Below are 12657 nucleotides of genomic sequence, written 5' to 3'. Positions count from 1 at the left end.
AGCACCTATTCTCTCTACTTGCATAGTTACACTCTTAAAATTGAGCTCAACTTTTATGTTTTTTTCTTTGCTTTTACTATGTGATTCTGGGATAGCATTATATAACAATTCTGGAAGTACAGCTTTAAAGACTTGTGTGGCTCTATCTGCAATGATTTTAACCTTGTAGAGCTGGCCTGAAAGGAATCTCAAAAATCTGAACCAGTTAATATTTCTTCCACGTTTGCCAGTGAATCTAATTAACAGTTAATCTAAGAGCTAAGCCGATCTTTCTATGTTCTTTTAATAAATTTCCTGTTACTTAAATATATCTCAGTATGCATAGCCCTTTTAGTGTATATGCATCAGAGACAGAAGCTATTTTAAAGGACCAATAATTAAAATCAACTGAACTCCTATTGGTAAATATCTTTTTTTTTTCCTACAAAGGAACTATCGTCCCAGGACCTCAAAGATTTATAGCTAATAATTAAATTTTATACTCCTTTTGTATCACATGTAATGAATTTACAGGTGAATGTTTAAACCAGTTGATTGGTGGCTTAGTGAAATATATTGCACCTGAGCTGCAGATTCAGCAACGGGACTGATACAATGCCTTAAATCTCACACACTTTTATATTAGAAAGCTTTGGTAATCATTTCACAAAGATACCAATCAAACCATCAAGCTGTGTGCCTTAAACTTACACAGTGATATGTGTCATTTATTTCTTAGTAAAACTGGAACGAAAATAATATTCTTCCCATTAGACTTTAAAAATTGTTTTCTTTTTACATTTTTACATAATATGGTATGTCTTTTATATTATTATTTGTAACGTATCTTTTATTCATTTTATTTCTTGCTTCAATAGTCTATACAGGATTTTATTTTAAGAAAAAATTGTTAATGTAGAAGATAGATGCATCGCAATGTCCTGCAATGCAAAGAAAGGCCTGTTAAATATGAGTACATATGAGCATTTATGTATACGGCGCATGTAATTCTTAGCTTTATATCACCTTAATCACTGCTTTTATACTTTTCTCTATAGCAGCTTTATTTATTTCAAAGCATTATTGTTTTCTAAGTTGGAGCTCTTCTGTTTTCCTACTTTACAGGTCAGTTTCTTCTGGAAGAAGCTCGCCTGTTAGAAGCAGCCGAGATGGCAAAAAAAGCAGCAGAACTGGACAGCACAGAGTTTGATGTGGTCTTCAATGCTGCCCACATGCTCAGGTTAGTTTTTGCTACTGTACCTTAAAAGGCCAGCACTGTGGCTTTGGGAACACTGTTAATTCTACTAATTCCCCATCATACTACCTCATTCCACATCCATAAATTGAATTATTCTGCTTATCCATGTTAAAATCAGGACTATTTTTTTTTTCATTCTAGTTTATGTGTACATTATGTAGGACATACGAGTTTTCAGGATTATCTAAATATTATTGAGACCCCGTTCCCCTTCCCTTCAAAAATATTGCTCATAAAATACAAAAAGAAAATTGCACAGTGGAAATTAATAACTGTCTAATTAATTATCTCCAAAACAAAACATATGTCTGTTAGTCAACTGCATCTCAATATTTGTGGGTTTTTTTAATTAAATGCACTGAATGTGCCATGTGGTTACATTGGATTTTGTTTGGTGTGGAGAAGATTATAAAATACAAATATACTTAAGGCCTTTCAAATTCTCAAAATGGCCCAATAATTAAAACTGTCAGGTATGTATATCTTTAGTGCTTCTATATTCAGAAAAATGATTAGGAAGGCTTCTAGAATAATAGTGAAACAATTTAAAGGCAGATCAACAATTTTTGTTGTGAATATAAAAAGCCAATGCATCCTTAAGTAGAGTTTAGGTTAAAGTAGGATGTTTTTAAGAAACTGACATAATTTATACAGTTTTTTAAAATGTTTTATTTTTTTCTATTAGAAATATGGATATGTCTTTTGCCATACTCTCACCTGAATTTCACTCTATTAAATCATCTAAATGCTTCACTAGATGACATTTACACTATTGGCTCAATGTATAACATCTAGAGATAGGTTTGTAATTATGTAGATTACTCTTACAAAGGAAGACAAATAACAGGAGAATTGGTTCACATTTGTATGGTTTTAAAACATGAACCTTCAAGAAAAAGTAGAACAACTATTTTTTACTTTTTGTTTTGAGATCATTGTAGGTGTGTATGCAGTTATAAGAAATAACACAGAAAGGTCCCCTGTACTGTGTAGAACTACCCTATAATATCAAAATCAGGACATTGACATTGATACAATCCACTGGTCTAATTATGCTCTCCCAGTTTTACTTGTGCCTTTGTGTGTGTGTGTGTGTGTGTGTGTGTGTGTGTGTGTGTGTGTGTGTGTGTGTGTGTGTTTAGTTTGATGCATTTTTATCACATGTATAGCTTTTGTAGCCATTACCACAGAAAATACAGACTGTTTTCATCATCACAAGCATTCCTTATGTTGTCCTTTTATAGCAACAGTGCATGAATTTGTGCACAGGTGGGGTCCCTTGGCCTGCCTGGTGATCAGGGCCTGCCAGTTGTCGGGGAGAGACTGTGGGAGGTTGGCCAGCCACGGGAGGTTGGCTGTGGGAGTGCACTGACCACCAAGGGGCAGCTCCTGCATTGGGCATCTGCCCCCTGGTGGTCAGTGTGCATCATAGCTACCAGCCACTCGACAGGTCTTTCAGTCTTAATGGTCACTTAGGCTTTTATATATATACAAGCAATAAACAAAAGAAGTATAGAGCGTTCTGAAATAAGAAACCTCTCAAGGTAAAAAAACTTTACAACTTTTATTTATTTTTTTAAATATATTTTACTAGAGACCCGGTGCACAAAAATTTGTGCACTGGCGGGCGGGGGGGTGGGGGGGTGTCCCTTAGCCCCACTTGTGCCCTCTCACAGTCTGGGACCCCTCGGGAGATAACGACCTGCTGGCTTAGGCCTGCTCCCGGGTGGCAGAGGGCAGGCCCAATCCATAGGTGCAGCCCCTGGTTGGGCTCAGAGCAGGGCCGTTTGGGGAGTTGGGGCGCCGCCGCCTGTCATGCACAGAGCAGGGCGTATTGGGAGGTTGCGATGTCACCCACAGTCACGCTCAGGGTAGAGCCGATTGGGGGGTTGGGGCACTGCCCCCTGTCACACTCAAGGCAGGGTTGATGGGGAGGTTGCGGCTCCACCCCGTCACACACAAAGCGGGGCCCATGGAGGGGTTGGGGTGCCGCACCCTGTCACACACACAGCAGGGCCGATCGGGGGGTTGGGGAGCTCCCCCCTATCAGGCACAGAGCAGGGCCGATTAGGGGGTTGGGGCGCCTTCCCCTATCATGAACAGAGCAGGGCGGATAGGGAGGTTGTGGCCCCGCCCCCTGTCACACACAGAGCCACAGGGCGATCAGGGGGTTTGTGCGTTGCCCCATGTCACGCTGCTTCAGGGGCCAGGAGGCCTTACTGCTCCGCTGATCCCAGTGCTGGGAGGCCTCGCCGCTCCGCTTGACACCGGGGCAGTAAGGCCTCACTGCTCCACTGATCCCGGTGCTGGGAGGCCTTGCGGCTCCACTGATCCCGGGTTCGGGAGGCCTCGCGACTCCGCTGATTCCAGGTTCGGGAGACCTCACGGCTCCGCTGATCCCGGTGCCAAGAGGCCTTGGGGCTCCGCTGATCCCAGTGCTGGGAGGTCTCGCGGCTCCGCTGATCCCGGGTTCGGGAGGCCTCATGGCTCCGCTGATCCCGGGTTCAGGAGGCCTTGCGGCTCCGCTGATCCCAGTGCTGGGAGGCATATTACCCTTTTACTATATTGGATAGAGGCCTGGTGCACGGGTGGGGGCCGGCTGATTTGCCCTAAAGGGTGTCCCGGATCAGGGTGGGGGTCCCACTTGGGTGCCTGGCCAGCCTGGATGAGGGGATGATGGCTGTTTGCAGCTGGTCGCACCCCCTTCAGGGTGGGAGTCCCCACTAGGGTGCCAGGCCAGTCTGGGTGAAGGGCTGAGGGTCATTTTCAGGCTGGCGGGTGACGGAAGCTCCCAACCACTCCTTTTCTTCTTTTTTTTGTTTATTCTGGGATTTATTTACTTTCTATAGCTGTCACTGGAGCCGACAGCCGGCTCTAGCTCTGAGGCTGCAGCTGGCTGAAAGCAGATATCTGGGTTTGTTTACCTTCTATAATTGAAACATTGATGCCATCACTGCCACTCTAAGCTCTGAGGTCGAAGCTGGCTGAAAGCAGGTTTCCGGAGCTTGTTTAGCTTCTATAATTGCAACATTGTTTCTTAGAGTGCAGCTCAGAGGCTGGGAGCGGCAGGCGGGGAACCTTGGCTTCCTCCGTCACTGGAGCAAGCAAGCCTCCTGTTCGCTTCAGCTGCCTGGCTGCCGGCCGCCATCTTGGTTGGCAGTTAATTTGCATATCACCCTGATTAGCCAATGGGAAGGGTAGCGATGTTACAGTTAATTACCATGTTTCTCTATTATTAGATAGGACTAGAGGCCCGGTGCACAAAAATTTGTGCGCTCAAGGAAGAGGGGGTTCCCTCAGCCCGGCCTGTGCCCTCTCGCAGTCTGGGACCCCTCGGGAGATAATGACCTGCTGGCTTAGGCCTGCTCCCGGGTGGCAGAGGGCAGGCCCAATCACTAGGTGCAGCCCCTGGTCGGGCTCAGAGCAGGGCCGATTGGGGAGTTAGGGCACCGCCCCCTGTCATGCACAGAGCAGGGCAGATCGGGAGGTTGCGATGCCACCCTCAGTCACGCTCATGGTAGGGCCGATTGGGGGGTTGGGGCACCGCCCACTGTCACACTCAAGGCAGGGTCGATGGGGAGGTTGTGGCACCGCCCCCTGTCATGCACAGAGCAGGGCGGATCAGGGGGTTGGGGTGCCGCACCCTGTCACACACAGAGCATGGCCGATCAGGGGTTGGGCCACCGCACCCTGTCACACAGAGAGCCGCAGGGCGATCAGGGGGTTTGGGCGCTGCCACCTGTCACGCTGATCCTGGTGCCAGGAGGCCTCCCGGCTCCGCTGATCCCGGTGCTGGGAGGTATATTACCCTTTTACTATATAGGATAGAGGCCTGGTGCACGGGTGGGGGCCGGCCGGTTTGCTCTGAAGGGTGATCTGGATCAGGGTGGGGGTCCCGCTTGGGTGTCTGGCCAACCTTGGTGAGGGGCTGATGGCTGTTTGCAGCTGGTCACACCCCCTTCAGGGTTGGGGTCCCCACTGGGGTGCCTGGACAGTCTGGGCGAGGGGCTCAGGGCCGTTTTCAGGCTGGCGGGTGACTGAAGCTCCCAGCCTCTCCTTCTTTTCTGTTTTTTATTTATTTATTTATTTATTTATTTATTTACTTATTTACTTATTTATTTATTTATTTATTTATTTATGTATTTTTATTCTGGGATTTATTTACCTTCTATAGCTGTCCCTGGAGCTGAGAGTCGGCTCCAGCTCTGAGGCCCAGCTCCAGCTCTGAGGCTGCAGCTAATTGAACCATTTTTGCCATCATTGGCCATGCTCTACGCTCTGAGGCCGAAGCTGGCTGAAAGCAGGTTTCTGGAGCTTGTTTAGCTTCTATAATTGCAACATTGTTTCTTAGACTACAGCTCAGAGGCCGGGAGCGGCAGGCGGGGAACCTTGTCTTCCTCCATCACTGGAGCAAGCAAGCCTCCTGTTCGCTTCAGCTGCCTGGCTGCCGGTCGCCATCTTGGTTAGCAGTTAATTTGCATATCTCGCCGATTAGCCAATGGGAAGGGTAGCGAAGTTACGGTTAATTACCATGTTTCTCTATTATTAGATAGGATAGGTATTTCTACCTGTCCCCCAGGAACCAGTATTTAAAGCAAGTTTTATAGATTAGTTTGGAGTTATGATTTGAGATTGTTATGATAACTGTAACTCAATGGCTTCCTACTTGGATTTTTTTGTTTTAAATAAGAAATTCAAAGTCTCTTTAAAAGGAAAGAGTGTACTAGGAGTTTTCTTTTGAATGCCCTTACTCTACATCAATATTTAACATTCCTAAAGCTGATATCTCCAAAGAGATATCAGGATTCCATTGACTATTGCTATATTTATAAAATAAATTGTTGCTAATTTGCAAGAACCTTCAATGGAAAAATAATTTGTAAAAGACACCTTAATTTGCATGACAAGGTTAGGTACTGCATGAGGGGGACCTTTTTGTTCTTCATGAATAAAGTACTATGCTTTTAGTCACAAAAAAAATTGTAAAGATAGGAATGCAAGTTTCTACAGGCTAATTCATCTTAATCATAATAGATACTTTCATGAATAAGGCCTTTTGCTACATATTAAATCAGTTTCAGAAATTCAAGGTCTACCAATGGAAACCCATTATAAGGATATTTAACATGTCCTTGTTAAATATATTACTTGTAACTTTTCCTTAGTTACCATCGTGCTAGAAACCAGTGGAAAGCTTTTGTTATACTTTGGCGATGTAGGAATATTTATGATTTCTTTTTCAGAACCTCTCTCTAACTTTTTGCATTCTGCATTCCTCAATAAGTTGTAGCCCGTCAGCACCTCTCAATACGTATTGATTGCAAGTATGACCACAGCAGCCTGGCCATATTCTTCTACTTAACTTAGTGGCACTCCCCAAAAATATTTTCACTTAGTTTTTCTGTTTTTTGATTCAGTCAAATCCAGCTATTTCTTGAGTGCTTCCTGTCCAACCTCTTATATAATCAAGAACATTTAGGACGTGGTTTGCTGAAAGAAGTAAGAACACTTATTGGTATTTCCCCTGAATGCAGCCTTATTAAAATTGTTAGCTATTAAGATTTTGCCTATTTAATTAACATATAGCAATTCCCCTGGAGATGCAAAATTGTTATAAGTTGAGTTTGATATAAATTCTTCTACCAAGAGCTCTGTTCTTTTCCAAGATATTTAGGAGACAAAATTGGCAAAATTTGGTGGCCAATTGGGTATGAGGGAAAGGACAGATGATTTCCTAGTTATGTCTTGATTAGCTGGATTAATGGTTGACCTGACATTCAAAATTAACAATTTAGGAAATTTATAGTTCAAGATACGGTTTGAGGACACTCATTTAATTTCCCTTTGCTTGGCTAATTCCCAATAAAATAACCCAAATAATCTATTAATGAGGAAAAAATATGCTCATCCCAAATGCAAAAAACAATAGTTCTGTACAGATGAGATGAGATTGGAAGAGAAGAGAGGGCCTGGGGCCACCCATCAAGGGGAAAATCTTTATCATATGGGACCATCAAGGAACTTGAAACTTGAGAAATTTGTAACAGACCCATTTCAACTCTCAATAATGGATAATACTCTTTCTCTGTAGGATAAGCACATAGAAAGTTCCGAAGTACATGATTTCAATTTGGCAGTCCAGATAAGATGACAGATCAGATGTATCCAAGTAAAGGGCCCTCACCGAAGCAGTGAGATTTATATTAAAAACATAAGAACCACTTAGAACATCTATTATTCATGATAGCAAGATGAGTCGCAAGAACACTTTGTGGTGTGGAAGTATTAGTGCTCTTTACCCAACATGTTTGGCCTTCTACCTTCGAGAAATACAATAGGATTGCACTTGGCTGCTGTTTTCAAAGTTGAAGACCTTCATGGGTCTTATTTTGGTCATTGAATGTGTGTGAACATGATGTAAGAGTCAGTGCTTTACCCTTTTTCTGACTTGGAAATTGTGAAATGGTCATAGGGAGACAAACCTCTCATCTCACCTGCTTTAGAATGAGAAATAAACTTGGTTATCTTAATTTACGGAGATTTGGGATGTGTCTATTAACTACAGTGTAATCTAACCTATCCTAACTGATACAGTGTATACCTATGAAAATAAAATTAGTAGCTGGAAAGAGGAACAATACAGCATCAGGAAAGATGGCTAAGAGATTAATAGGATCTCCAAATTTATGACTGCACTGGAGGCAAGGTACAGCTATTTGACTGAATTTAAATAGAAGTCTTTTCCAAGAAATTGATGGAAAATACTAAAGAAATGAAAATCATAACTGAAAGAATAAAAGATTAGAGGATAGGTTGAGAACACCATGCGCATTCATAATTGTATATGTTTCCCTAATTATTTATAGTGTACAGGTATGCATATATAGTTATACACATTTATATATAGTATATACATAGTATGTATGTAGTATTGCTATATAGTTTTATTATCTATATATATTATGTATATATAATTAAATTTACATATTTATGTATAAATTTACATTTGCACTTATTTTGTATATGTAAATAGAACATTTCCAAAGAAGAGCATAGAGCAGATAAGCAATTTTCAACAAATAGAGAAAATTTCTAAGAGAGGATGAAGGCCTTCAATCATCATATTGAAAGCAAAATTAATGAAAATAGATCTGTACCTAAACTTGCCTTTATGTATGGGTCATGGTTTTTGTTGTAAACTAAAGAATTCATTCTTGCCAGTAATAAATACTCTTATTAAAGAGTATTCTACAGCCCAAAACTCTCTCATAGGCATCGAGAATGATCTACTCAGCCAGACATAGTCAACCGCCTTGCTTTCTCTGGGGCTGAGCAGCTCTGCCACCATCACCCACAAGGAACCTCGCAGAGGGAGTGCCCCATTCATTAAAAGATGATTCTCCTGAGTGCAGCTCCTTCCCCATTATGCTTGCTTCCTGCTTCCATTCTCTTGAGGTTGCTTCTGACTGGTGGAACCTGAGTTATGTGATGGAACCTTGGCTTGAAGAAAGTGGGAAGGTGAGGGGATTTCTAGCTTCTGTCTTGCTTGGGAAGGTGGGATCCACATTGTGCCTCATTACCCAACATATTTATAGGGAGGGTGATCACAGATGTTGAGTGGCCTCACATAATGAGTGTTGACTATACTTGTTGACATTTTTAGTACTTCAAATAAAATGGAAAAAGTGCTGGATGCTTCCAGATGAGAGCATTATAAAAAGCAGATTGCTTATCATCAAAGGAAAATATCAAAGGAATTTAAAATGCTAAAACTCAGTAGAGTTTTATGTCTCTAGAGTTGTGAGAGAAAAGTATTGAATCAATTATTCCATTAGAAGCATTTTGTATGAATGGATTGATTCAGTATTTCCCAGAACTGGAAGCTAGAAAGAGCACAAAGATATTTGATAACTGAGAGGAAATCTAGAGGCACTAAAAACTTTACCTAATTTACAGCATTTCTGGGCTCTGGTGGAAAGTTATTTTTTATCCTTATTTGTTTTTTTGTTTTTTACCATTTGTTTGATTTTTTTTCTTTTTTTTAATTCTTTATTAGTTAAGGTATTACAAATGTGTCCTCATTTCCTTATTTGTTTACTTGCTTTTAATCTACCTACAGAGTAAGGGAAGAACAAAAGTAGCATTCATTAAAATATCTCCTTTCTGCCTGTCACCATATTTTGCATTTATATCTGACAAGTTATAATTCCACATATGTAAAGTGGACAATAATATTCTCGTTTTACAGATGAAGATACTGAGGCTCCAAGAGAGCTGGCATTTCCCATAGTTGGTAAAGCTGGGATGTAAACTTAGTGTACTCGGACTGAGTATAATGCTGACTTCTTGTGTCCCTTTGGTTTTCTCCTGTCTTTATAACTGGGTGACTGACTAGAAGCTGTGCTTCTCGAATTTATTAATGGAGAAAGGATCTATCGAGAGTAGCAGGTTATCAGCTGTGTATAAATCCTAAATAGCAAGATCCTCCCAATATTTTTAAATCCTAAATAGCAAGATCCTCCCATTATTTCTTTTAGAAAATAGATTTATAGACATAGAAGAGAGAGCTCCAAGATTTTACTCTCAAAGGGATATTAAGCTTTTAGAAATACCGTCATGGTGTAGAGTCGGACAGAGGACACACAGCTGAGATAAGTGTGCACATACCTTTGTTCTAGGCCTACAGGCCCAGGTCATCGCCTCTCCCTGAGGTAGGAAGAAGAGCGAAACTGCACTGCCCCACCTGACTCCCATTATTGCCATAATTTCTAGTGAGCAGAGTAAATGTATGACAAGGAATTATCTTTCCATTTCCATACTCAAATAATACACTCTTATAGAATTAATTACATTAAAACATACTAATTTCTGAATACATTTCACTGCAAGTGACATAAAATTGAAATTTCTTCAGTGAGAAAGGAATGAAATCAGATCCTTTTGTCAAAGGAGATCGGGAGTGTGTGTGGGGTTTGTGGGGGTTGGGGAAGCTGTCGGAAATGTATATAACTCCAAGGCCCTCTGGGCCATATACTTTCTCCTTTAACACCTCCCAAACTACCAAAGACCTCTTGAGCAGTCATTGGGTGTTCCAGTTTTAAACTGTACTTCACTGCCAACTTTTGGGCAAGAGGGGCTTATTTCAACTAGATTGAAAAGGGTTGTAAGGTTTTTAAAGCAAAGAGTGGCAGTTGCGATTGAAGGTGGGTATCATTTAACCCAGTGCCTCTCCTGCATTAATGTGCATACAGATCACCTAGGGATCTTGTTAAGATGCACACTCTGATTTAGTATGTTTGGGTGGTACCTGAGGCTTTGCCCTTCTAAGAAGTTGTAGGTCAGTGATAGCGAACCTTTTGAGCTCGGCATGTCAGCATTTTGAAAAATGCTAACTTAACTCTGGTGCCGTGTCACATATAGAAATGTTTTTATATTTGCAACCATAGTAAAACAAAGTCTTATATTTTTGATATTTATTTTATATATTTAAATGCCATTTAACAAAGAAAAATCAACCAAAATAGTGAGTTCGCATGTCATAAGTTCGCCATCACTGTTCTAGGTGATGCTTATGAAGTTGGTTCTTGGACCACCCCTGTATGGAAGTTCTATCTTGGCTTTCTTCTTTTCACTCCTCCTAACTCCTTCTCCCCATCATTACATCTTTAATATAAGCAGTAATTTACTATATATGAATATTACATTTGACATTGCCAATACATATTCCTCCCTTTTATCTTTCAGTATATTTTGTTATGTAATCTTTCTAATATAGGCTTAGCCTGTTCTTAGGAGCCTTAACATATTTGAGGCCATGGAAGAATGGGCTCAGATGTTCACGAGGCATCAAGAAATATCTGACTCAGAGGAACCTTTTGTCAATCTTACCATCAGCAAAGTTTTTTCCTCAGTACCATGGTAATTGCTACATTTCTGCTTTACCTCTCCGTCTTTTATGTTTAGAACTGAGACAGATACCTACAGGTTATAAAGCCATTTTTGATGTCTTGACTGAGAAGAATTTTCACTTAAGAAGGCTTGGTGGTCATAAACAGCATATTCTGGGTTTCGTTACAAAGATCTTTTCTGCTCCACTGTTTGTATATACGTGTGACTCTGGTTTTGCTATTTTAAGATTTCCCGTACATTTTTATGTCCTTGTTCATTTCAGTTCTATTTCTAGTTCTGTACAAGTTATCAACTAGAATTAAAATTTAGTGCTTCTCTGGGTAAGTTAAAGCTAAATGTCAGGTTAGCAGTTGGCAAGAACCCAGGAAACCTCAGCTACTGTTTCATTCTACGTTCATGATATAGGAACAAACTGCTGTATAGTAAAAAAATGCTCATAAGTTACCCTTGAAAATAATCACAAAGACTTTAATAAAATATTCTTTTGTATGAGTCATACAGTGGTTATTAAATACATTAAATGATTTTTAATTCAAATTTAATAATTCACAACTAGTAATAACTGTAGTTAAAGAGAGTCTTCTCAGTGCAACTAGAGTTTTTATTTTTTATATTTCAAGGAAGTAATTTTAAATTTAGCAAGCTTTAATTTTATAATTCTCATGGAATACATAAAAATGTAGGTAATTGTAAGTGATTCTTTTAATCAGATTTTCCTAAAACATTTCACAGGGTATATTAAGTTGCTGTTTCATAACATAACTGATTCCAAATTTTTTTTTATACATCTCTACTTGTAAGAATATTGGACTATAAACCTATGTTCTAAAAAAATAATTTTCTATCATTAAATAACACCGGAGAGGGGAATTAGATATATGAATTATATTTCTATATTTTTAACAGATGTAAGTTTTATAGTTCCACGTGCAAAAATGGAATTCTATAATAATCAGAAATAGTATTTGTTTGTGAATTTTGTTACCATATGTTTTCACTCTGAGGCTACTTTTTCACTGATGGCAGAAAAACTGAATCTAAAGACTTTTAAAATATAACCAGCTCAATCCAGTGAATTGGGCGGAGGGTTTAAGGTTCATTATTTACTTCATAGCCCAATTTACAAAAACCATCTAGGGCTTTTTTACTTCCTTACCTCTCCTGGCCCTGAGAGATCACATATAGTGTGAAAAGGGGGAGGGCCTTATATATGCGATTTGGCAAGTGTTGGAAATAAGAAAGAAGCCTCCATTTGAGGTTGTTGTTGGCATAATGATTACATCCTTATTCTGTACATATGGGACATACTGTTGATGCTTAGGGTGGCATGTTAGATAGGGATAGTCACTCATCTGGACCCAGTGTAGCTTCTTGGTACAAGTGATTTTTCTTACAATCTCATCATTTACTTTTGAAATGTGTTATGGCTAACACATAAGGTTGTCTACATCTGGCGTAGGAGATCTCTTGGCAAAGCTAACTGCTTTTCCCTTTACCCACCTTCTGAGTCT

At 40.3% G+C, this 12657-nt stretch overlaps 1 protein-coding gene across 2 annotated transcripts in view; it reads left to right on the top strand.

The window, feature by feature from the left end:
* The window catches only part of TMTC2 (transmembrane O-mannosyltransferase targeting cadherins 2), a 398878-nt gene that overhangs the window by 335126 nt on the left and 51095 nt on the right, over positions 1-12657 (top strand). For both annotated transcript variants that reach the window (XM_036300084.1, XM_036300085.1), the window contains exon 10: positions 1105-1219. In XM_036300084.1, coding sequence (XP_036155977.1) covers positions 1105-1219 — 115 coding nt within the window. The remainder of the gene's footprint in view (positions 1-1104; positions 1220-12657) is intronic.

This window comes from Myotis myotis, unplaced genomic scaffold (genome assembly GCF_014108235.1).
Source record: "Myotis myotis isolate mMyoMyo1 unplaced genomic scaffold, mMyoMyo1.p scaffold_m19_p_3, whole genome shotgun sequence".
Taxonomy (NCBI): domain Eukaryota; kingdom Metazoa; phylum Chordata; class Mammalia; order Chiroptera; family Vespertilionidae; genus Myotis; species Myotis myotis.
The sequence above is the reverse complement of the archived record's forward strand: the minus strand, read 5'-3'. Positions and strand labels throughout refer to the sequence as shown.